The sequence below is a fragment of the Trichophyton benhamiae genome (assembly GCF_000151125.1).
Source record: "Trichophyton benhamiae CBS 112371 chromosome Unknown Abenha-G-c-208f01.r1, whole genome shotgun sequence".
Lineage (NCBI taxonomy): Eukaryota > Fungi > Ascomycota > Eurotiomycetes > Onygenales > Arthrodermataceae > Trichophyton > Trichophyton benhamiae.
This window is the reverse complement of record NW_003315095.1, coordinates 318611-344029: the sequence shown is the minus strand read 5'-3', so window position 1 is coordinate 344029 and position 25419 is coordinate 318611. Positions and strand designations below refer to the sequence as shown.

The 25419-nt window shown below is 50.3% G+C and overlaps 8 protein-coding genes across 8 annotated transcripts; all 8 read right to left on the bottom strand.

The window, feature by feature from the left end:
- Positions 1-2094: 2094 nt before the first annotated feature.
- ARB_01384 (uncharacterized protein) lies at positions 2095-3825 on the bottom strand (the record flags this gene model as incomplete). The annotated part of the gene is made up of 5 exons (XM_003012379.1): positions 2095-2606; positions 2674-3046; positions 3104-3272; positions 3360-3648; positions 3777-3825. The coding sequence occupies 5 exons, from the start codon at positions 3823-3825 to the stop codon at positions 2095-2097; spliced, it is 1392 nt and encodes a 463-aa protein (XP_003012425.1).
- Positions 3826-4242: 417 nt separating this feature from the next.
- ARB_01383 (bifunctional fatty acid transporter/acyl-CoA synthetase (FAT1), putative) lies at positions 4243-6384 on the bottom strand (the record flags this gene model as incomplete). Its single annotated transcript, XM_003012378.1, has 3 exons — positions 4243-5403; positions 5454-6223; positions 6342-6384. 3 exons carry the CDS (start codon positions 6382-6384, stop codon positions 4243-4245), a joined length of 1974 nt encoding a protein of 657 aa, XP_003012424.1.
- A 2434-nt stretch (positions 6385-8818) lies between these two features.
- On the bottom strand, positions 8819-10781 carry ARB_01382 (uncharacterized protein; the record flags this gene model as incomplete). Its single annotated transcript, XM_003012377.1, has 2 exons — positions 8819-10360; positions 10425-10781. The coding sequence occupies 2 exons, from the start codon at positions 10779-10781 to the stop codon at positions 8819-8821; spliced, it is 1899 nt and encodes a 632-aa protein (XP_003012423.1).
- A 969-nt stretch (positions 10782-11750) lies between these two features.
- On the bottom strand, positions 11751-11987 carry ARB_01381 (uncharacterized protein; the record flags this gene model as incomplete). The annotated part of the gene is made up of 1 exon (XM_003012376.1): positions 11751-11987. The coding sequence occupies one exon, from the start codon at positions 11985-11987 to the stop codon at positions 11751-11753; it is 237 nt and encodes a 78-aa protein (XP_003012422.1).
- A 2677-nt stretch (positions 11988-14664) lies between these two features.
- ARB_01380 (uncharacterized protein) lies at positions 14665-16070 on the bottom strand (the record flags this gene model as incomplete). The annotated part of the gene is made up of 3 exons (XM_003012375.1): positions 14665-15403; positions 15478-15953; positions 16038-16070. 3 exons carry the CDS (start codon positions 16068-16070, stop codon positions 14665-14667), a joined length of 1248 nt encoding a protein of 415 aa, XP_003012421.1.
- Positions 16071-16647: 577 nt separating this feature from the next.
- On the bottom strand, positions 16648-20165 carry ARB_01379 (uncharacterized protein; the record flags this gene model as incomplete). Its single annotated transcript, XM_003012374.1, has 4 exons — positions 16648-16884; positions 16945-18375; positions 18455-19518; positions 19592-20165. The coding sequence occupies 4 exons, from the start codon at positions 20163-20165 to the stop codon at positions 16648-16650; spliced, it is 3306 nt and encodes a 1101-aa protein (XP_003012420.1).
- A 591-nt stretch (positions 20166-20756) lies between these two features.
- Positions 20757-21731, bottom strand: ARB_01378 (MFS multidrug transporter, putative; the record flags this gene model as incomplete). Its single annotated transcript, XM_003012373.1, has 1 exon — positions 20757-21731. One exon carries the CDS (start codon positions 21729-21731, stop codon positions 20757-20759), a length of 975 nt encoding a protein of 324 aa, XP_003012419.1.
- Positions 21732-22030: 299 nt separating this feature from the next.
- ARB_01377 (uncharacterized protein) lies at positions 22031-22456 on the bottom strand (the record flags this gene model as incomplete). Its single annotated transcript, XM_003012372.1, has 1 exon — positions 22031-22456. The coding sequence occupies one exon, from the start codon at positions 22454-22456 to the stop codon at positions 22031-22033; it is 426 nt and encodes a 141-aa protein (XP_003012418.1).
- Between the last annotated feature and the right edge of the window lie 2963 nt (positions 22457-25419).

The window sequence follows — 25419 nt, the reverse complement described above, 5'->3', positions numbered from 1 at the left end:
TACCCCCACCGTCACCTAACCTTGCCCAGAGCGCGACTAGCGTGAGCTCGAAGGACGCTGTTGGGCTGAGCCGAGACTCCAACGTTGCAATATCGACTCATATCGAATATCTTGCCTCTCTTCCATTTGTGCGACTCGGCTGCGTAAATCTTGGAGCGTGAATAATAAGTTGTTTTGTGCCCCTTACAGGCTACACGGTTACTCAGTACGTGTTTAGGTTGATGTCCGGGTCTGACAAAGGCTTAGTAGGGTGTTATCTAAACTACAGGGTCAATCGCGGTTACGATGGTATGATGGTCATGCCATCTTACTGTTTACATCAGCGCTGTTAATGCCACACCTGCCCCACAGTACCTACTCTCCAAAGCACGGAGTCCGGAGTATACGGAGTTGCTAAACCAAGGGGCTTGTCAGGCGTGGTGGTACAGAGTAAGTTGTACCTGGTATATGCTGACTGATGTATGGAGTAGTTATATGGAGTATGATATGTTGATCAATACTAATTAAAGAGAATTACTGGCTGTTCAATGTTGATAGACATCGCCTGACATTGCCGATGACTGGAGATATCGACACCTGTCCTTTAGCATGACATGCTGTGGATCTAATTCTGAATATCTTCTTGCCAGCATCTGATCAGTTGAATGATAGGGAAATACCTGTCATTGACTGATCTGATGGCCAACTACTTATCTCTCCGATCTGCTATGTCGGAGGAGACATGAGATTTATCACTTATATATACGGAAGATATACCATATGGCCCTGACTTTAAATGGCCTGTTGATTATATAGAGCATACTCGGGGGAAATATTCTTTGGATGAGGCTCTTTTTGAGTTCCTTCGGAGATGTTGAGCACCTCCAAAGTTTACTTACTTCCCCCTACAAAGGGAGTGTTCTTTGACCATATATATCAGCCGGATCATATGGCTCACCTCACTGCAGGCTCCCTATTCCGCATCCTTTATGACAAGTAAAGGGACGCATTTTTCGTGCTTTGTATGAAGCTGGAGAAGACAGAGCCTGATACGGAGAACTGGCCCTAAAATAAACGCATAGAAAACATATCATATACCCCGTCCGGCGAACCCTGGAAAGATAGCTTGAGCGGCCCGAAATGCTCCGCTACGGATGAAATGGATCGACATTGAACTGCCTGCTAGACGAAGTGTTTATTCTCAACTCATCTCCCGTCGTCAATAGGCCATACGGAAGATAACAAAGCCCTGTGACTGGTAATTCAGGCACTTTTCTTTTTCTTTTCTTTTCTTTTCTTTCTTTTTCTCTTTTTGGGTAGCCTGGTGCATTATCTTTCGGCGCCGGGAGCTTCAGTTCAATATCTCCTCGTCCTCACCCTTCCGCCATTCCGGTGCCTGTAAGGGGCGCCTAATCTTACTCAAGCCATCTTTTCCCCTGGCACTTCTTTAAACGCATTTAATATCCCTATTTTCTCTCATCCACTGGCATGAGAACAGATATTGGCCTCAGCACTATACTGCAATCGAGGAATTTCCATCCGCCCGATCTGCAACTAAGAAGCTGAGGCATCCGAGAACAGAATAGCGCTACACTGGCGGAGGGGCATCGTGTACTGCTCGACACCCGAGTAGTGTCTAATTTCAACTAGTTATTGGGTATACATCTGGACCAAAATGACCCTGGTGATTACCCAGAGCAGGACAGCGTGCATAGGTTCGGAAGATTGATGGGAATGAAACCAAACTGGAAAACTTCTGTGTCTGTGACGCATTAGTTGACTGCTACGACGGAGTAAGGACCGAGATAATCAGGCTAACTGGCTCCCATTAGCTATTAAAGTCAGTCAGGCATTAACAGGGCCCATTTTATGCATATTTATAATAATGTACCTGGGTCGTACAGAGTATAGCTGTTGAGGACGTTTCAGCTTGACGTCGTACAGGGACATAAGGAGACGCCCTTATTAACGAATTAATAACTAGGTATAGGCACGAAGTTAAGTTAGATTTATATCTTTCTTGTTCCTTTTCCGCTCTTCTACCATTCCTGCAAGGACGTAATTACTCATTACTCCATAACATTAGATCCCGAAAGCATGTCTCCAGTCGAAAGTCTACAAGGACTTTCTCATAGTCTCGATCTGCTTCAGGACGGCCGATCGGCTGGTACCGCCGATAGCAGACTTAAGCTCAACGGATTTCTCGTAGTTGAACACCTCTAGAACATCATCACCAAGTCGCTCATCAACACTCTTAAACTGAGCAAGTGTCAGCTTATCCATGGGGACGTTCTCCTTTTCTGCCAATGCAACAACGCGGCCCGAGATGTGGTGGGTTTCTCGGAATGGAACTCCCTTTCGAACCAAGTACTCGGCAAGATCAGTAGCAAGCATGTCGGGGCTGAGAGCAGCGAGCATCTTCTCGGGGAACACCGTGAGGGTTGCGAGGACACGGGTTGCAATCAGGATGCTGTCCTTGACGGTCTTCATGCTTTCGATCATTGGCTGAACGCTCTCCTGTAGATCTTTGTTATAAGTAGATGGGATGCCCTTGATGGTCATTGTTAGGCCAGCCATGCTACCGAATAGTCGTGCTGATTTGCCACGAAGAAGTTCAAGAGAATCGCCTGTATGCCATTAGCAGATGCGCTATGATATCAACCGCCCATTCAAACGGTATGAGCAAGTGCTTACAGTTCTTCTTTTGTGGCATCAGCGAGCTGCCGGTGGTGTATGCGTCAGACAGCCTGACGAAACCAAACTCCGTCGTGCTATAGATGATCAAATCTTCACTCCAGCGAGACAAGTGCAGCATCAGTGTTGAGGCCCACTGTAGAGCCTCGAGTATGAAATCTCGGTCTCCAACACCGGCCATGCTGTTCAAAATCAGTCCCTCGAAACCAAGCTCTTCGGCCATGGCGACTCTGTCAATTCCAAAAGCGTTTCCAGCAAGAGCTCCGCATCCGAGAGGACACTTGTTGACGTGTTTTATCACCTCACGGAGACGTTCGAGGTCGCCTAGGAAGGCAGAGCCGTAGCTAAGCATCCAATGACTCCATCTTACAGGCTATACGCGAAATATTAGCTCTGAACCGCTAGGTGCAAGTGTACGGAGGTGTCATACCTGTCCACGCTGAAGATGGGTATATCCAGGCATCAAATAGTCGATGTCCAAAGCAGCACGATCCGTTAGAATGGTGAGCAGCTCAACGAGGAACTTTTCAGCTTCACGCAGCTCGTCCCGAAGCCACATCCGCAAATCAGTAGCGACCTGATCATTTCGGCTTCGACCACTATCAAGCTACCCGTTAGTTCCTTTTTTTTTTTTTTTTTTTTTTTTTACTGCCTCCTCTGCGAAGATCGTGGTATCAAATACCTACGTATGAAGCTTGCCCGCAATATCCTTCCCAATAATCTCACCCAACCGACGCTCATTGGCAGTGTGAATATCCTCATCTACACCATGCTGAATGACGAATTTATCGTCCTTCCATTCCTGAAGGACCTGGTTCAATCCCTTTTCAATGGCAGCGAACTCCTCCTGTGTGAGAATGCCGGTCCCAACGTTGGCGCGGGCAAAGGCGATCGAGCCCTTGATGTCTTGGGCATAAAAGGCCTTGTCGAAGTTGATTGATTCGTTGTAGGTGACCATCAACGGGTCGAGTTCGCCTGTTTGCCGTCCGAACCGTCAGTACCAATGTCTATAGTAGATAGCACTCCGTATTGACGTATAGAAGATCACTCTGGGGTAACTAAGGGACGTGGGGGGAGGGCGGCTGCTCTGCTTCTTTACTCACCGGAGAACCTTCCACCCCAGAGCTTGGTTGCCTTCTGTGCTGATGCCATGGTTACTGCTTCTCGCGCGGAGTATGAGTGTCAATTGATCGCTTAATGAATGCTTCCCCGAGCCCGCACAGCCTGGCTGGCTCTTATATCCTCTGCTGGTCGTCGTACTTTGTGGAGGGACGCCCTTCTGATGACTTGGCTCCACCGCGCTGGCGACGGCTAAGGCGATTTTTCTTATTGGGCGCTAGTTAGCTAGATCGAGAATTAGGTAATAATAACGAGATATAAAACACTTCTTCTTCTTGCTAAGGGGAAGCTGTCGACGGCCGGGTCAAGTGAAGGGCGTAGAGCCAGATGGATGTTGAAGCAAAGGCGTACTCTCATTCAGTGATAACTAACTAGTTATTGACACTGACATCTACTCTAATTAGCTACTTCGGTAATATATGTACTCAAAATCACCAGCTGGTATCTAGATCACAGCTTGACCTGGCCGGCATTGAGCTTCTCCCAGTCCTTCTTCTCGAACGGCACATACGTCTTCCCTCTGAGCCAGTAAAGCAGGTCCTTGCTGTTCTTGCTCTCGAGGACATTGGGGTCAACGCCCTCTGCACGCAGCGAGGTCTTCTGCTGCTTGTTGTTACCCGTCGTCTCCAGCGCGCGGGTGATGCGGAGGAACAGAGGAGCAGCATACTTCGGGAGGTTCGCAGTGACATGCTCGCCCAGGGAGGAGAGGAAAGCCGCCGACGGCTCCAGCTTTTCGGCATCAGGATCGACTCCTTCCATGATCAGGGCGGCACAGCCAGCACGGCCTTCGTGGTGAGGCAGTAGCACGCCGTAGACGTTCGTCTCGTGGACCTGGGGATGTGACCCGAGGACTTCAGCAACCTCGTTGGTGGATACATTCTCTCCTCGCCATCTGAAGGTGTCGCCGATGCGGTCGGAGAAATACCATCGTCCCTCGGCGTCGTAACGGATGACATCGCCGGTGCGGAACCAGGCGTCGCCTTTCTTCAGGACATCTCGTAGGACCTTGGTGTTACTGGCGTTGGGGTTGTTGAAGTATCCTTGAAATTTATCCTTGATATTTGCCGCATCCAGAGCATATAGGAGCTCTCCCGGCTCACCTCGGGGCACCCGGTGGCACAGTCCCGTCTTTGGGTCTCGCCATGGTAGTTCCGTGTCATGGTCGAGCTTGACGATGGCGGCAGAAGTACCGAGAATCAGGTCGGCAATCAGGCCAGACCGCCCGATAGATCCAGCAGTGAAGCTGTTGGACGAAAGATTCCATAGTCCAGAGGTCGACTCGGTAGCCGAATAAAGCTCGCCTATCGTTGGGATTCCAAACCGCTCCTTGACTTTGTCCCAGACATCTGGTCGTAGTCCGTTGCCATATGCCAGTCGAACATTGTGCTTCTTGTCGAGATCCTCGCCGGTCTCAGGGTCCTTTTGGGCTGGAGTGGCTAGGAGATAGCGCATGGTTTCTCCAACATACTGCACGACCGTGGCATTACTACCTCGGACATCATCCCAGAAATGAGAGGCAGAGAACTTGTGGCCAATACAAAGAGTGGTCCCACTAGCTAAACAGGCGAAGAATCCTAGGACTGCAGCTGTCGAGTGATAGAGTGGCATACACTAGTTTGATATTGTTAGACTCAGCTTGCCACTAGGTAAAGACGACATACCGTGTAAACGCGATCAGATTTCGAGAATCCCAACCATCTAGAAACAAATGTTCCCGCGAGAAGCAGTTTGGCCCAGGGGAGGATGGCCGCCTTGGGCATGCCAGTGGTACCGCTTGTATAAATGAGAATTCCAGCATCAGACCGCGCTTGACCCTGCCGATCCGTATCCGGAGCTCTCCAGGGTTCTCTCTGCAAGATCTTGGCCTGCAAGCTCTCGTCATGGAACACCACCTCCACAGCACCTCCCTTTTCCCTGAAGTCTGGAGCTCCTAGCTTCTCAACCATTTCTGGGGGAACAGCATGTCTGACCTCGCTGTCTACTATAAGCAACCTTGCAGTAGACACCTTGACGCAATGCGCCAACGGAGCAGCCGTGAGGTTATAGTTGATGAATGCCGGAAGGGCACCAATACTCCATAATCCCATCCAGACAAACACGAAAGTGGCCGAGTTCATGAAGTCCATTGCAACGACTTCTCCCGCCTTGACATTGTGAACGTTCCTGAACCAGTTTCCGTATCTAAGGGCGATGTCGTAGGTCTGCCGGTACGTCCACTCCTTGCCCTGGTACACGATAAAGACCTCCTTTGCCTTCTTGGAGTCCAGCGCGAATTCCTCCAGCAGGTAGAAGTGATTCCACTTGTTGCTCCGGTCTTTGAGGGCTCCTCGTATAAGTGCTCGCACATATCTTGTTATCAGCCCTAGATCATGGGATATGGCTAGCTTCGCGTTCAGGTAGGCGAATGCCGCAACAGCAGCTGGACCAGCCACTGATAGGGGCATATCTGGTAGATCTGGGAGCCCTGCTCTCAAGAACCGCAAAAACGAATTAGCCAACTGCTAAGCTGATAGACAATAACTAACGAGGACACCGCGGTGGTTCCATACCTGCCATGGATGCCATGCTGCCTATCTTCTCAAGGACGCTCATGGCTGCCAAATGATGCGAAAGAGGAGCTCCGTCTGAAACTTGGTAGTTATATCTATGCGCAAAAGGCTCACACAGTGGCAAGGCCGCGCAGCAAGGTAGTTCACCTAACTATCGAATAGCTCGCCCTCGTCCGGTGCCTGATCTCGATCCTCCCTGTCCCAGCTGTCGTCGATGAGCGATCTCCCGGCCGCAGAGACCATGGTCCAACGATAGGAGACGACGCGGGACGGGGCCGATCGGGAATAATATATGTCAAGAGACCGAGTATGGGGCAAAGGGGAAGACGCGGCGGGCGGCGGGCTGGTTGAGGCTTCTCGGGGGCAGCGAGAAAGAAGCGGCGGCAGCGCGTGAAGGGACGAACCTCGGCAAGTCATTCAGGGGGGCGCTGATCCGCGCAGCTGGCTACTTTTTAGGGGGCAAAAGGCAGAGAGAGAGGACAGGACGCAGCAGGCCGCGAGAAGGCGTGAGAAAAAGGGCCTGCTGCTGGCTGCTGCTGGCTGCTGCAGCTCGGCTTCGTCGCAGCGAGGGATAAGATCTCCCAGTGCTGGGGCAGCGGCATGTGAAGGGGGTTTGGCCAGGGATAGTTATACGAACGCCCAGCATGCAGGACGAAAGGGCCGATATACTGACAATATTAACAACCGTAGACGGCGGATGCTGCAGGCCTGCCGGCTTATCATTCACTAAAGGACTGGTACTACGACTTTAAAGGACCTTGAGCTGTCGTTGACTGCTAGCACTACTGCTTCATGAAGCATCTCCACATAGTTATCAAACGCAAGGAGAGATAGAGACTATAGAATAGTTATTGGCCTCAAGGATAGCTCCAGACAGATACGTTGTGTCAAGACGAATGTCTAAAATGCTCAAAGAAACTCCCTAGGCGCGGGAGGAAGGCCATCTCATGATCATGGGAAGACATCCATCACTGTGTTCCCCATGATTATTCTCAATAGAACCTGAGGCCGTACATCGTTCCATCAAGATATTGTCATCCAAAAGCATTCCGGTGTTGAATTTTGTTTGGACATCTCCTGGTAGAGTCCGCGTCCAGCTCTCAGACGAAAAGACTCTAAACTCCCAATGGATGCTCAAAGTCACCATCGCTTATATAGTCCATCATCAACTCCACCAAGGTATTGCCCTTCCGAGCCTCTCATGGGTTCGCTCTATTCATAGCGTAAACCTAGGTATACTCTGGGAAAGTATGCAAGTCTGTAGGATCTTGGTTGCCACGGATATAATACCAGGTCCGAGTTTATTCACTTGTTTCCGTGATCGCCATAGGGAGAAGGTCTTTGTGCCGGTGCATAATGGAAGAATAGCTGGCTTCACATCAGCCGAAACCACAGCACAGGCCCTGTCTTTGGCATCATAACGTCTACGAGTCTGCCGAAGATCCCATATCCAGAGCAATTTTTAGATCCTGGCATGAGATCCTAAGGACAGTGGATGCCATATCGTTGAGATCATGCAATTGGAGTCCTCCTTGGTACTCTCGGTCTCCGGAAGTCATAGCCGTAGACGCCTCTTGCCATGTCTGGGGTAATATTCAGGGTATATAGAGCGGTGTATGCGGGAGCCTTGCCGGCACCAGGAGAACAAGCCGGACGGTAACCAGGAGGCCTGCAAGATCTCTGTCCAAGTGATACTCTCGAAGACAAGCAAAGAGCAGCCCATTTTGTAACTCGGACCCCTCGGCCAACTGAGCTGAAGCCGAGCCCTTAAGCGACTTGAGGGATCCCAAGCCACGCTTGGTACCATGGGCAGCCATGCCGTTGCTATCTGATGCATCTCGGGAGTGGGAGAATTAACTAGTTACTTCAAACCTGCATGGCTCCAACGGCTGAGTTTCACAGCGGTAGAGGGACACCCTTGCATGTTTCCGCACCTTTAAATTCTTTATTTGAATGTCTCGACCGACAGGCTGGATAGCTTGAGACGGTCTTCAGGGAAATGAGCAGTGCAAAGGGGAAAAGAAGCTGCAGTGGATGTCGACATCCTGCGTGCGAGGCAGCAACTCCGTCTGACGCGTCTGGAACAGCATTTAGCAGGTATAATTTCCTTTTGCTGGTGGGATGAAACATGCTGGAACGGCGAGAGATGGATCCTTGATGCTGGCTGGCACACTGAGACGCAGTTCGAGGGTATGTATGGCTATCATTCACTTCCCAGCCCGTGGCAGCCTCAATCAATATGACCCGTCAATACAAGTCAATAATAATATGATGGATGTCTTTAGTAAGAGTGGATGAAACCAAAGAAGAAAAGTGGACGACGAGATTCAGCTAAAGTGAAAATTGAATTGATGCTGGCTATGTACACTCCCTTGCCTGTCAAAAACTATGTACATGAAAAAGGCGAAGAGATAATCAAAAGTAGGACATTTCAAGCATGTCAAAACATGTGTGTGATACTCCGTTATGCGTTAAATTTAGCAGTCGGCAGGCATGTCGAAGTTGTTGACACGGGTCTTGCCGTGCTTGTAGTTGGCACCAAGACCACGCTTGGAGAAGGCCTTCATGAGAGCACACTTGTTCTGGCCGTTGGTGAGGGCCTGGTCGGCATCGATGATGGCATCACGGGCCTGCATGAAGTTGGGGTTGCATGGCATGAGGGTCATTCCGTCGAGGACGAGCTTCATGGCGAGGTTGCGGCCGTCAGATGGAGCACCGTTGACGAACTTGGGCATGATGTTCTTGCTCATGCCGTGCTCATCGATCAAGTTCCACAGGACTTCGTAGAGGATGGTGGCCCAGACAGTACCAATGCCGTGGACCTCGTCCATGCCCTGCACATCAGCATAAGTGTAGGGGTTGGTCTGCATGTTGGTAGAGTATGGGTATTCACGGATACCGCCCTGCATGTTGGCAGCCCATTCACCCATGGTGTAGTCGGTGTCGTGGGTGTCGTCCTGCTTGAGACGGATGGCAGTGGCGTAGAAGTCACCCCAGCCCTCACCCATACCACCGGCCTCGAGCTCAGTAAGGCAGTTGGAGTTGGCGGGACCACCGCAAAGACGGTTGGAAAGACCGTGAGTGTACTCGTGGATGACGATACCGGCCTCGAGGTCACCATCTCGGGATGGCTGGGCGGTAGTCCAGGTGTACATTCTCATGCGGCCGTTCTGGCCATCTGGGGGAGTAGCGAAGTTGGCGTTGTTGGTGCCAGAGCCGTCCTGGGCGTTGCAGATAGCGAAGTCGTTGCCCTCACCTCCCTTGCCGTTGTTGTTCATCTGGAAGTTACCGGCCTCCTCAGTGAAACCGAGAGAATAGAGAACGTCGTGGAAGGTGTTGGTGGTGTAGAAGAGCTGGGTGATAGCAAAGTCCTTGTACTGCTCTGGCTCCATCTGCTCGTTGTACTCGTAGACGAAGCTGAGCTCGGGGCTGTCTGGGCGGTAGTTGTTCTCCCACTGCTCACCACCGCTTGGGTTGTCCTGAGCAGCAATGTTGTTACCGCGGGTGACGGTGTAGTCCATCTGGCCGTCTCCGTGCCAGGTGAATGGAGAGCCAGTGCCAGTGGTGTTCCATGGGTCCTTGATCATGGTGGGCTGGCCCTCAGTTGGGTCGTTGAGACCCCAGGCGAAGACCTTGTAGTCAGCAGAGGCAACGTAGTCGACAACGTTGTGGACGGTCTCGGTCTCCTTGGAATCAACATAGGAGAGGAGCCAGTTGTCTCCGACATCAGTCTCAACTCTCCAGGTGAGGTGGAGCTTGCCATCCTTCTGGATGTAGACGAGCTTGGCCATTGGGTCGGAGAGAGCACCAGAGGTACCCTCGAACTTGAAGGTCTCGGCCTCCTTCATTGGCATAGCCTTAGCGCTCTGTGGCTTGACTGGGAGCTTCAAGGTCTTGATAGCACCATGAAGGGCCTTGACCGGGTCAGAGAAGTCACGCTTAGTCAGTGGGTTGGTCTTAGGCATCTCTCCCTCGTAGAAGGAGTTTCCGAAGGTGAAGACCTTGCCATCACGTCCAATCTATAGTGGTCCATTAGTATAATTACGGGGCCATTGATTGATGAACGTGAAAGAATATACTTACGTTGACGTTGAAGTCGGCGTTGTCAATATCAATGCCGTGGGCGGTCTGCTTGAAGTGGACATGGCCGATGCCGTTGGTGCCGATGTAGTGGTCCTTGACGGTGCGGAAGGTCATGTTGGGGAAAGTGCTCTTGACGAGCTTGGTGGCAGTAGCAACGTAGTCGTCATCCTTGGAGTAGGAGAAGGAGTGCACCATCTGGGAGGTGGCCTTGTGCTCGGAGTACTTGGCCATGGAGGCAAAGCGGTAAGGGTTGATATCAATGCCGCGAGGGCTGAGACCAGATTGTTGACGGGCTGGGAGACCAGCGACGCCCAAGGGCAAGGCTGCCGCGAGGCCAGCAAGCAAAAGTCCGTGCATAGTGTCTGTCTTCAGAGAATACCTGCTTCACTTGAAAGACCAAACAAGAAAAAAGAGAGTGAAGGAAGGATGTGAAGGAGTCAGGCTTGTTGTCCGAGTGAGGAACTCTGGCTTGATTCTTCTGAGAGGACTTCGAGGGACATCTTCGACATCTTATATAGAACTCCTTCACCCTTGCTAATTCCCATTCAAGGCCTTATCATCTCTGCCGTGTCGGGTCTCTTGGTCTTGTGCCCGGGGTATGGTGGATGAGGATACGGTCCTGGGGTATAATTTTTTTTTGCACTTTGGCCTTCCATGATGTTTCCTCGTGAGCTAGGCCAACTAGCATGCAGCCTAAGGACGGCTTTCACTCGGCCAAGAGAGCTTGATTGTGCTGGACTGTGTCTGATTGTATGGTATGGGTGGAAGAATCCCCGCTCATCTCGGTCCGTGTCAAACCTCATTCATATCAGAAGGAGGCAAAGGAGTGAAGACGGAGCATAACTGACAACTGGCCTGCCCTTGTCCGCCAAGCAAGGGGAGATATTATACGGGGTTCCTTGCGCTTCCACTGGGGAGCTAACGCAGCTTCAGCCCCGTCGATCGTCTGAGTCGGTCATGCCGAGGCTTGTATATCGTCCTACCACAGACATCCTCCTGGCGCTGCTGGTTCTGCTGGTCCATATATCAAACATCAGACCCGTATCCTGGGAAATAATAGGTCACAGCCTAGCTCCATTCTTGTCCCGTCAAGTGTAGTGAGGTCCGAAAGGAACAGGTTTTGAGTAAGCAGGAGCTCATCGGTTCGCCAGTAATTGCAGTCATGCGGCCGGCGTTCTTTTGCCTCCACCTACCTTAATTGATGCCGGTGATGCTGTTGCGAATGATGATAATAATGGCACAACAATAGCAGCCTGGATGTAATTGTCATTGGCAGATGTCCTCTGGCTCATCCGGGGTTGCAGTGTAGATCTCCGTAAGGGGGTTCTACAACGAGGCATCGAAGACATGTCGAGACAAGAAGGCGTCCACCCGGCTGGGCTCGGACGAGACACGCTCTGCCCTCTTCCTCTCAGCTTGCCTGTCTCTCTCAGATGGCTTTTTCCATCCTTCACGATGCTTCTTGGTTTGTTGCTTGCGGGGAAAGACATGCTGGTAGGATGATCGCTCCATGGGCGTCTCATCGCCTGCCCCTTCTGCGATGGCTCCCGCTCCACGGAGCATGCTAGTGTTTGAGGACGGCCAAAAGCCGGTGCTAAGCTTGCCTGGTGCCTGAAAAAAAGCTTCAGAGGACGCAGTTCGAAGCTGTCTAAGCAGCACAGAGGCAGCACTCGTCGCCAAAGAAGAGTCGCAGGTTGATGGTTTGACGTGAAGATCTGATGGACCAGCCGACCAGGGCCTCCCCCTGTCCAAAGCCCCTTTTCTCTCTTGGCCTTCGTCACCCTCCCACGCCCTCGATGGCATCCATGTCGACCACACACTTCTTCAGCCTGCGGTTGCTGGAGATGGTGATGTTCGGATGTTCAGGCACAGCGAGTTGTAGTTGAGCTGATCTACGAACAGCCTTTTTTTTTTTTTTTGGCGAGCACAGTCCGTGCGGTCCACCGTAAGCGGTGACTGTCACGACACCCGCCATCACTAACTAACTAGTTATCGACAACCACAGCCAACTAACTAACGACGTCTCCAACAACTACAGCTGCATATGCGGCCACAACAACAAGATCTCATCGACAGACAAGTCTGTCGTCGCATGCTCTGTGGGGAAGGCGGGAACAAACCGGGGAGCCAGCTTGTCCGTGGCAAAAAGGCTCTGGGGGAGGGAAAACACTGCATAAAGCAGTCAAACTACTCCGGAGATCGGGCTGCAGCAGGCTGCGGACTGTCATCTGTCATCGTGAGTTCGGATGCAAGTCAGGAAACAAGCTAACCTTCCTCAGTCGTATCCCGGCTCGGCATGCGTGGATGGCATCTCCACAGAACGATAAGTACAGCAGATATTGAAGCCCGATTAACGGCGTATGAAGCCCGTTTCCAGAAAATGTCGAGGTAGCATTCCGTCTTGTCGGCTATTATAGTTATATCTATCCTGTTATTAATATATATCGTCTACCAAAGAGGATGGGTTTATACCCGGTTGCAGCACGTTCGCTCGATCGCCTGCCGTCACATTTCATGTCATGCCAAAGAAGACTGTATACTTCCACTATAAAAGCCCGGTGGTCGGTGCTATTGCCCCGGTTTGCAGTCGCATGGATCCCTCCAAGTCCACTTTCGTTCTCTAATTTTAAATGATTTCCGGGACCCCAGGCCATTTAGCCTCTCGTACCCCTGGCCCATGGCATGTGTCGAACCTAAGTTGGGGTTACCAGCGAGGATCGTTATATCCAGCAAACAGGCTTCCATATGCCTCACATTCCCAAAGAGGCGATCTCCTGGGCATCATCTTCGACAGATATGGAAGGACGAAAGAAATGCTAAGCATTCGGAAACTCCCGGCTTGTGCTGTTGAATTCCGGGGTGAACATATAGAGGGAACCCAGAGAAACGGTTTTTTTTATTTTTTTTTGGAGTGAGGCCTTGGTTCCCGATCACTGCAACCCACACAGCTAGCCATCCGCTCGCCCGTGGAATACTTAGGCCTTGACGAAGAGTAAGTGTGTCTGTCGGTATCTTGCTCCCTTAACCAGCCGGCTTGGCAAGCTTGAAACTCCTGTCTGGCTCGGGAGGAATCTTGGTATGTGAGATCCCAATAACACTTCGCGAACTCCCTTAACTACTACTTCCTGGGCATTATCATGAATTACCCCAGCCAAGGCGGAGCAGGAGGGACACTTCAACGTGGCGACTATATTTGCAGTCTATTATGGGCGGAGTCAGGAGCAGAGTCAGGAGCAGACGAAGCGGCATCAGGGCTGCCGAGGATGAGCTGTCTCATCCCGTACTCCTACAAGGCCCCTTGAATTTTTTGAGCCAAACGGCTTTCTCTTCCCCTTGAAGAAAGGAAAATAGCCGCCCCCGGAACGAAGAACTTACGCTCTCGTGTCGCTTACGGAGTACCAAGGCGACTGGTAAAATGTTCCGGTCAGCCGCACAGCTAAGGAGCTAACAGAGGTATGCAACGAGTGACCAACGACCATGCAACTGCTCACCTTCTCGACGATCAAAAAAGAGTACAGTCATTTTCATGAATGGACAGTCCACATTCTGCTTTTCCTGATGGCCTGGAGACCTTTCTGCCCAATTATCCTGCCGTCGCCTGCCATCTGTGCCGATCAGTGTTGGCTAAGCCCCGTCGCATGCACATCACTGGAGGCTAGATATTATTCTAGAAAGCGATCGACAGCTCTCTTTCGCGCTTTCTCCGCATGTTTTCTACTTGTTCTTCGTATGAAGTACTCCATATTTTCTTTGAATGCCTGGTCCACCTATCCTCTTCCGACCGCGGCCAACCACGCTGCTCCGGACGGGTGAACATCTCCTGACTCATGGATTGTCCTCCGTCGCGAATAGTGCCTACTTCACTCAAGTCCGATGCTTCTGAATACTCGCAGTGATGATCGCCAGAGTCAAGAAGTCATGCCTCGTGCTTCTCCAATAACCGTCTCAGATGACTGAAGGGCAGGACAGGGAACGAGGAATTTTCTATCCTCTGCAATACGGAGTAGCTCTGTCAATATGGAAAATGTTTGATGTTCATCAGTGGAATGAAACAGCCACGAGAAAATCTCCAGACGGCAGGTAACACGGAGTATAAGCGAGGCGAGCAATGCTTAAAACAACGCTTTGGGTCCTTTGACATTTCCGACGGCCCTCTCTACTTAAATTTACGCTAAAAATAATACACACTTGAAGGTCAGAGGTGGATTTTGTAAGTAGCTCCATTTATTACCCAAAGATTCTATCGTATTGCAAGCTTTCTCCCACCTGCCAGTGGGACATTCTCATAATCTTCCTCCATGAACTCCTTCAACAAAGCCAGCCCAGTCTTAAACTCCTCCACATCAATGGCGTACCCAATACGAACATATCCTGCAAACAAACTGTTGGAGCCAAACCCCTGTGATCCAGGAACCAGCAATACTCCTTTCTTCTGGAGAAGCTGATGGCAGAGCTCGAGATCGTCGACAGGCTTTCCCATTTTTGAGAACTTGACGAATGCAACGCTGCTAGCAACTGGCCTAACCCAGTCGCAGGCCCACTTGTGTTTTTCTATAAACGACTCGAGAAGAACGAGGTTTTCCCGTGCGAGGTCTGTGTTCTGCTTTAGCAGCGCATGCAAGCAGTGACCATCCAGGGCATACGCAGCCACCGCTTCGTCGAGCTGGCTGACGGACAGAGTCGTGTACGCTCGCAGTTTTGTACACTTGTCAATAAGTGCCCTGTTGCGAGATGCGATCCAGCCAACGCGGATGCCAGGCAGCGAGTAGACTTTGGACATTGATCCGGTGACTACTACATCATCGTAGCCCAGCGAGAGCGCTGAGGGCGGGAACTCCTTATCTCCAGGGTGGATAGAATGGAATAGGGGCCTGAATATTTCATCACTGAAGACTAAAATCGAGTTCTCCCTGGCCACGGCAATGATTTCGATCAATGTTGACCGAGGGATGATTGCACCTGTGGGATTTTGCGGGTTGCTGTACCCGTACAGATTTCATTTAATCAAAGTTTCTCATTTCACAAAGGGATCGTTAGTTAACTAGTTACTTACTTTAGCACAATCATCCTAGTATTCGGCTTGATGAGAGTCTTCAGCTCCTCAACGTCCAGCTTCCACTTATCATCCTCTTTCGCCTGCCAAAAACTGACCTCTGCGCCCAGAGTTTGGGGCACGGCATACAGCAGTTGGTAAGTTGGATAATGAACAATGACATGATCTCCGGGCTTGCATAGAGCCTGGAAGACCAAATAATTAGCCGGCGAAGCACCAGCGGTAATGGTAACATTATCAATTGGCAGCGGCAGAGGTGTCTTGACGGAATACAAGCCAGCCAGGGTCGACCGCAGCGCCTTCGAACCTACCATCTCGCCATACCCGAGACATCTGGACAGAAGCTGTGCCGTCAAGGGCCCCTCATTAGACTCTGACTTGTCTTCAGAAAGCTCCTTTAGCTCCTGTATCGACATGGGCTTTGCGCAGGAGCTGGAGAGGTCATATTTGGCTCCTGTAGCCTTAGTTTCAATCCACTAGAATAGTTACGAATCGCAATCTATGGTTAGTTTAATTATCTCCTTCCCGTCTATGGCGGGGCAGATTGTTAGCTCACGTACTCGATCAACGGCGAGGCAATCAATTTCGGCCATGCTGCAGCTGGTGGTCTAGCAGGTGAAGAAGTGGTTATGTCTGGTTTTGTTGTCGCAGAGAGTCCAAATATATCAAATTAGCAAGCCAGTTAGCCAGTTTATCTGACTACCTAGGTTAACTTAAATGTGATCCCCGCTCCTATTTCTTCCGTGAGTCACCGACTCACCTTTGCAGGGCGTACTATACCATAGAAAGTTCTACAAGCCTCTGTATCATGAAGCGGTTGATATGGAACTATGGGACTTATTTGGGGATGTGTTGTTGGGAGTTAAGATAGCTACACCGAAATCTCCTAGACGAGGGATACAGCTAAGGGGATATAATTCTAGTAAACACCAAAAAGGCCGTCGTGCATCTATCATATAAAGGCATGGCGACTGGCGAGAAAGGACCAGACAACAACTAATAAACAAACAATCGGAGAGCGCTGACAGTACAAGACGACGGTGTCGCCGGGGTGGATGTTATATACAACGATGTCCAGTGAGGAGGGAGGAAGGGGAAGTGGAAGAGGAATGAAATGCCGAACAAACGAAATACTCTATGTGTAATAATGCGATCTTGGGGTTATGCCTCTCATCTCTTCTCGACGAGCAAGAAATGCATGGCTGCGTAGGCCATGATGATGGAAACACCTGAGATAACGCCCAGACCGGCTACGTCATTCCACAAGGCGAGGTTGTTGAAGCCAAACGCACTCAGAATAGACGCACCCGGAACTTCGATGTCGAGGCCATATTTATGATCAATCAACGTCAAGAAAGTGACTTCGTTTACAATCAGAGCCTCGAATGCATAATGGAAGATGGACAACTATATTATGAAACGTTAGAAGAATGAAACTCCGTAAGGACTAAAGGGCTAAAGACTTACGGTTTGTAGCCAGAGTGCCGAAGCTGGAATTGCATCGTGGTTGAGCAGTAAACCGGCAAACAGGAGACTGAACAGCATCACCAAACTGCCAATCAAGTTTGCAACGCCTGGGTCTCGGAAGACGATACCAATAAGCAAGCAAATACCTGCCGCTGCCAGGTTGAAGAGGACGAGGACGAGGATGAATTTCGAAAATTCCGGCCAGTCTGGGATAAGTCCTACCATGGGGTAAACTATGACACCCATTATGATAGGAGGGATCAGTCGCAGGGGTACAATATCGAATAGGACCTTGGCCGTGAAGTAGGTGACTGGAGAGTAATACCCATTGGCACGTTCTCGGACAAAAAGGAGCCGTTCAGAGGAGAAGACGGTCAAACTTGTCAGTGTGCTGAAACCAAATAGGGCAAGGAGGAAGAAAAACAGGCCAAGGCGGTTCTGGAATCCCTTAATGTCGTCCGTGAGACCGTAGAAGAGATATCCAGACAAAACGGCAAGCAGAATTGCGGTTGCATAATGAGTGAGCATAAGCATGGGGTTTCGATAGAGGTTCTTCCAGGTGCGGCTGGACAAAATAATAAATTGTCTTATTAGTCCAACTCTGGCGTAGCCAGTCATTTGGCCGGTCACGGCGTCGCTGGCTTGTTGTGAATTGGCCTGTCCATTGGCAGCAAGGGCGTCTTGAACTGAAGAAGATATTTCGTCACGAACAGCATTGGCCACGTTTGAATTGGCATAGTAGGAAACAAGCACATCGAGATCAGTGACGAATCCAGATGCAATTGGAGGAAGGTGGTCTGGGTCTTGGAGGATTTGCGGTGGGACTTGACCCTGTTGTCTAGAAAGTGGTAGCCATTGCTGAGCACGCTCGGCTAGGCTCATAACATGACCGTCTTCATTATCTGTCTGAGGATCTGGTGGCGACTCAAGCCCAGAACCTCTCTTGCGAGTGTATAACTGTCTGTCTTGACGTTGCTTGAGAGATGATCGCCGTTTGTCCTTGGGTCTCAGTAACGATTCCTGGGCACTGTCCACTGCACTAGCATTATCAATGCTGGCGTTTGAAGCACTGGCAACTGATTTGACGGCCCTCAGGCTGCTGGAAGCAGTTCGGAAGTTGTTGTCATGAGAATCAACATTAACAGCCGGCTCCTCAGTGGATCGGGACTGGCTCGCATGCATTGTCAAATCAACAAGGTAATCTGCAATGTTAAATCCGGGTGGACAGGAGTATCCGATGTTGTCAAAATAGGACTGGCAGCTTGAATATGGCCCTGAAAAGACTGTCTTTCCCTTTCCAAGCAGGATCAACTGGTCAAATAGGGCTACGATGTTGGATCTAGGCTGATGGATCGTGAAAATCACAGTACGGTTGTACGATTTGGCGAGATTGACAAGACATTCTATCACGTTGAAAGCGTTAAAAGCATCCTAGTTCTAAGTTAGTTGGGGGTATTCAAAACTAGAAATCTCAGGTTGAGCAATGGAAGAGAAACAAAATGACACTTACCAAACCGCTCGTTGGCTCATCGAGGAACAAAATGCTCGGGCTTGTAACAAGTTCACATGCAATGCTAACACGCTTCTTCTCACCACCGGAGATACCACGGCCTTTGCCTTCCTCAGACCCTATAAGCTGATCCTTGATATGGTGAATACCCAGCTGTTTTTCAACTTCGTATACCCGCTGTTGTTTAGCTGCATCGCTCATATCCCGAGGCAAGCGGAGCAAAGCACTGTTCAATATGGTTTCGTGGACTGTCAGTGTTGGCAACATGGTATCTTCTTGGTCAACGAAACCAACGACTTTTTTGTACTCGCTGTCGTTGAACTTTTCGCCATTAACGTAGATATCGCCATGAACGACACCCCGTTTATTCTTCCTGGCAAGGATATCCAAGAACGTAGTCTTTCCTGCACCAGAGGCTCCCATAATTGCAGTGACCTGGCCAGGTTTAGCAATACCGCGGATACCACTAAGAATCTGCTGGCCGTTGATATAATAGGAAATATTTTCGAACTGCAGTGATGCTGGCTTATGATCGGCCATGAGCTTCGAGCCTTCGTCATCGGAGTCATCAGCAAGAGCATGATACTGGTTGTAAGCCTTCCGTCTTGATAGGTACCAGATGAGGAGGATGACTCCAACAATAAAAAGTGAACAACCAGCAATGACTCCAGCGATGAGCGGAGTGTTTATGACCTTGACGGGAGGTTTGTACCCGGGTACTGCCGTTTTATATAGACATTCGCTGGAATAACAGTCCAAAAGAATAGACTTGTCGCCAAACAGATCGGATATCACCTTATCGATGACGGGCTCTGAGAAAGCGCTTCCATCCTTGTTGCTGCCGCCTTTGGTAGAGGTCGAAGTGAACTTGGCCGGGCCAGTAAGCTGTCCAAAAAGCGGTTCTAAGCTAACACCGGTGGTCTCGCATAGCATTCGGTCGGGAACGCAGCCGCACTTGATGTTATCGCACTGATAAGTGGTGAGATTCTGGTTCTCCGTTATATCCATGTTCCACTTGCATGTATCCAGTGAACAGTAGAAGGACTCGAGTTGATCGACCCAGACTAGACAAATTACCCGTTAGCTGCGAGCGCAAGCAATCAACGTAGGAATATGGAAGACAGGGCCAGCACTTACACTGAAAGTTGCAAGTCTTGTCTTCTTTCTTGCATGAGAACGTAACCTGCGGCTTCTTCTCCTTGAGCATGTCACGGATCTTTCTGTTGGTGACTTCACACATCTGATAGTTTTCGGCAACAGTCTCTCCTCCATTATGATGTCTGTAACATACTCCTCCTTCTCTCTCCGGCATCATAGCGTTGCAGGCATCGTTGGTCTCGCACATGTTGCAGTTGATCCCAGACCAGCCATCTTTGCACTGGCAGGTCGACCCTTTGCGAGGAGTTCGGTCCCGTCCATCGGGCAGGGAGCCGCACAAGGGCTCAGCGCAGTCATCGCCGCCGAATCCCGGTGGACAGTCGCATTTCCCGTTGAACTTGTTGCATTTGCCGAATTGGTGGCACTTGAAGGCAGGGAGCTGGCAGTTGAAGCACGGCGGGCACTCAGGCGGCCTCGCACTGCGGAGAGTGAAGGGAGTCGCTGCAGTAACGAAGGAATCCGCGGTGCTGTTGATTTCGTAGCCGTTGGCCTGCCATGTCGGCTGTATAGCAGGGAGCAGAGGAAGCAGCCCAAGCAGCGCCAGCCATGCCATCGTTGCCGGTTGGGCGGAGAAGATGAAACGAGCAGCAGTCAAAGGCTCACGGGGGGATCAGGTCGACTTTATGATGGCATCAAGACAGCGTATAGACCAGAGGCTGGTTTTAGAAGCTGTTGGGAGCAGCGAGAGTGTTGGCTCAAGGGACGGGAGCTTCTCTGCCTAGCTCCGGCGGTTGGGCGGTTTTGGGGAGCGGCAAGCTGGACGACGCAGGACGGGCGCACGGCGGGAGAAAACACCGAGATATTGAATGCCGCTGGAGCTCGTCCCTATGCTAAGTATACCAGGCAGGCCTAACGAAACGGGCGACGGATGCAGGAGGCTGCGCTGGTGGATGGGCAGGCAGAAGAGATCGTGGAGAGGATGCGGAGTGTTGAGGTCAAGTTAGTTAGTTAACTAAGAAGCTCGGCGAGGCGCATCGCGGTGACGTTGTTCCGACGCCAGCCAAGATCTAGGAGGGAGGAGACAGTTAAAGGAGACAAGGGAGGCGAGGGAGATGCCCGGTAGACGGCTGTCATTATATCTAAAGGGAATACTCTATAGCAGTGTGAATATATATATATGCACATGTATATACATGTAAAGGGGCTACTCTAGTTGTACAGAAGGCAGTCGGATAAGCCAAACCGACAGCAGGACAAATATATGGATCACCCCAGAGCCGAAGAAGGGCAATCCAGCCCATGCAGACGACCCGAGATTCAGCCCCAGATTGAAGAGGCCTGCCAGGAGCGGCCCGCCGATGAGGGTCCCCATCATGATGATGAGTGAGATGACGGAGTATAGCCTTGCCGAGTACTTCGGGTCGACGAAGGCGGAGATCAAGCTGAGACAGACTGCATTGAACCCGCAACCTAGGGTGTAGATTGCTACTGCACAGATCATCGACACGAAGGTTGGCGAGAAGCCGATGGCGAAGCTTCCAATCGTAAGAAGCACGATACTTATCTTTGAAAGCCACAGATCCTTTTCGTTGCTGGGCAACTTGAGGGTCTTGGATAGGTAGCCTGAAGTAAGCGGGAGGACGAGCAAGAGGAGAACGATACTGACGCAGGCCATGAAAGAATGAACAAAACCGGCCTTTGACAGGGTGATCTCATATCGAGTAGAGGCGTAGAGTAATAGAAGATCGACTTGCTTTCGTCCCAGCGTTGAGAGAAGGAAAGTAGAGAGTATGAGAAGCACGGTACGGTTGCTAAATATGAGCTTGGTTTCTTTCCAGGCCGTTGCAAAAAGTGCTTTCATCTTCGATGCGAGGGAAGACCGAGAAATGGGGCGACGAGCCTCCAGTGACTCCCGAACAGAACCGTGAACAAATCCAGATGGTGCTGAATGAGCCGCACCAGGCTTCAAAACTTGTATAGGAATAGTTTCGGGTACCAGTAAAATCAAGAGACAGCAGACAGTAAAGAATGCAGTGCCGAAGAAATAAGGTACCCATGGGCCTAGCTTCATCATCATGGCGGACCCTATAGCAGGTGCAAGGAGTTGAGCCACCACTGCAGCTAGAGAGGTCTGGAAATAGACGGTTGACCTAGGTTTATCTGTCAGTAACAGATGCATTAAACTCATATTCCCTAGCAACAGCTTCGACCGACCGATTTGCTTCATCAATGACATCAGATATCATTGTCATGACCATTGCATTCGTTACACCAGGCCCTCCACCGATCAGGGCGAAGAAACCCCCGATCCATATTGCTTGAAGGGGTACATAGCGGTAGAACGAGCACACGAACAAAGCCCAGTATGCGCCTAATAGGATACCAGCCATACTCAGCCGCAAGACAAACCTGCGACCATACCTAGGGTTGTCGGCCAATAGGCCATAAGGAAGAAGTAGAATTATGCCTGTATGAAAGCTACATATCAGCTGTTGTTCTGAAGTAAATGAAAATTGGAGCAGCCTTCGTACTTGGAAGTGCATCAAAGCTAGCGCCTATAGCTTGTATATAAGCTACCTGACTCTGTACGGCGTTTGTCTTGCATTCCGACTCTGGTATGTCCTGAGGATATGGGAACCGGTCTGGATGGTGAATATCAAAATAATTCCGGCAGACAATCAGTTCAAAGATGCGAGTCTGCGGTATGAGATCGAAGAATGCCGCAAAATCAAGCACAAACAGCACGGCAATGCATATGACGATGAATTTAGTCTGGTTTATCTTCCTTCTCACGGTGACGGGTTCCCCGGAATCCGACATGGACTCGACGACCTCCTCCTCGTCCGTCTGCAGAAGAGGGTCATCCTGCTCGGTATTCATGAGATCTAGCTCGGCATCGTCCATCATGAGCCGTGCAGAGTATGGAGTACTCGGGCGGGCCAGCTATTCGTATAAATAGGCGACGTCGTCCAGAAAGAACGTAGTTACGCCCTTTCGAGTCCGCCCTTTGGGCAGGCAACGAAAATCGGGATCGAGACGAGCCGCTGGCCGCAGAACCACAGGTCGTACGGTGAGCGCGCAGGCTGGTTGAGGCCACGAGAAAAGAGTCCTGTGGTCTCGCCCACGCTCTCACGAAAGCAGCTCGCTGAGATATAAATACTCCGTGAGTACTCCGTAATATATAAATAACTAGCCTGCCTGGCCTGGCCTCGCGTAGCTACGACAAGCCTTAGCCCAACCTGGTAGATCGCCGTATTCTCAGCTCCCCAGCCTGGCGTAACAGGCTCAGCCAAAGAGGCCATGACGATCGCCCTGGTGGCGCCGTAAACGACAGCATCTCGTCGCCGCTGCGCTGGCTGAAGTTGGTCGCTTGTCAAGTGGCTGAGCCGCTGCTGTTTCGTGTGGGCGTCTCACCCACGGCTCGAGGCTCTGTCGAAACAAACAGCCATCCCCAGTCGATCCTTGCTAGTTAGCGAGCATCGAGCTTCTTCTCGCAACCGTCCTCGAGCTCTCGCCGCTGTCTCTCCGTCGCCGTCATCGCCGTCCTCGCAGTCGCTGTCGTTGTTGCTTGCAGGCTGAAGTCTGAGAGAAAAGAACGAAGAAAAAAAAAAAAATCTTCCTTGCGGCGGCCAAAACCTGAACGAAGCCCAATCGGGTAATTCCCACAACTTCAAGATCCTCCAACACAACAAACATCGACACTCCGCTCTATCTTCCTCTTCCTCTGCGCAACAACGAACCCGACGCCGCCAGCTCTGCATCTTCGCTTCTCGCCTGACCGATAGACACGACAGGCAGCCGACCGACCTTCCGCGCTCCTCTCTGGCCCACCGAACGACCGACCAAATCCCTCCCTCCTTTTCCACCCGCCGTCCGTAGCTGTAAGTCCCCTCGGCATCGCTCACCCCCGTTCATACTCGGGCTCCCACAGCCTACACGGTTGCCAGTGCAGTTCTCCAGAGGCATCTTCCAGCTAGGCTAACATGTGGTCACTCTACTAGACAATAAGCTTGCTCTCTAGCTCTCCTCCACCATGTCGGGAGAAGCATGGCTATACCTTCTGGCGGTCCTGATCAATGCGGTCAACCTCTTTCTACAGGTCTTCTTCACAATCATGTATAGTGATCTAGAATGGTGAGAACCCCTTCAGCCTCTTTGTATTAGAAATAATCTTGCATGGTCTCCCTTGCAAAGGACCTGCCACTATAGCTGCTTTGTTTGGGGACATGCGCTGACCTGACCGTCTCCTGCTTTACAATAGTGACTATATCAACCCGATTGACCTCTGCAACCGCTTAAACTCCTATATCATCCCTGAAGCTGCTGTCCATGCCTTTATAACCTTCCTGTTTGTTATTAATGGCTACTGGCTTACAATCGCACTCAACCTGCCCCTTCTCGCGTATAATGCAAAGAAGTATGTACTCCCCCGCACCCGGCCAGACGTTCACACCACATGGGCAACCACCCTCTTATATATCCGCCTTTCGGCCACTCGCGGACCTCCAGACTAACAAGATCCCCTTCTTAACCCAAGAATATTCGAAAACCAACATCTCCTCGATGCCACAGAAATTTTCCGGAAGCTGAATGTCCACAAGAAGGTACTTCCTCGAAGCTCAATTTATCATACCCAAGTTGGAATCATCTATTCTGATCACGTGTCATTCTTTTTTCACTACGTATAGGAGTCCTTTATCAAGCTCGGTTTCCACCTCGTCATGTTCTTTTTCTACCTCTACAGCATGATCGTTGCTCTGATCCGAGACGAAACCCATTGACTACGTGATAAGACGGCTCACGCCATGCAAAACGGTCGACCGCTGCAATTAAAAAAAAAAAAGCTACTACGCTACTACTTCAAGAACTCAGCAACACATACGCATATTGCCAGGGATAGCAATGATGGAGTCATGACAAAGGTGGTTTTATTGGCTGGCTCACTCTTTCTTTCTTTTTTGTTCTCATATACATCCCACAAAATAAAAATGGGATGCGAAGCGCCTCTGTATGCCTCCTCTCTTTTTGTCTCTTCTATTATGATAATGGCCCCTTCCGCAAAGCCCTGATACGGATAGACTTGGTGGAGATGAGAAATGTGAGAACGATTCTCGATCCTCTGATAATTTGTTCACCCTTCCCCACATTCTATTCCATCTCATCTCATCTCATCTGGGACCTCGAATGTTGTCGATCCCCTTCGTTAACTGTCTTTTGCATCACTCAAATCTTTCACTCGCATGTAAAGCTTTCTCTTAACTGGAACCGTGGGTCGAACAGTTTGCGTTGTGAAGAAAAAAAAGAAAGAAAGCAAGGGCTCCCCTTCGGCTGTGTGAGACCGAAGAATCTCAGCACTACTCGACCTCCGTTCAACCTGGCTGTATGGCAGATACGTTAGAGTTGTGGATAATAAATGCTCTTTATGACATGTAGAATTGAACGTTTGTATAATTTAGTTCGTCTGTCTGGTTGATGAAGTGTAAATGCCACCTGGAATAGCCCTTCTAATTCAAAAAGAGAAACGAGAAGAAAAACGCTTTAAAAGTAAAAAAAAAAGTCCCCAGCATGTAATAGCAATTTCTGGTCTCGCCGTATTCTCTCTTGTCTTGTAGTTTGTATTGTCGAACTTTTGCAAAACGAAAAATTATCAGATGGAAACCGGTGGTGCAAGAGAATAGGAGAAAGAGGTGTTACTATTGAACAGGAAGGAAAAGGGGATCAAATTGAGAAAGACTATGAAGGGGAACAGGGAGGACGAAGTTGAAGGAATAGAAGGGGTTAAAAATATTTTAACAAGAAGCAAAACAATGACCAACCGGTGACAGAAACAAATTGTACCATAATAGCAAAAACAGGAACTAGAAGCA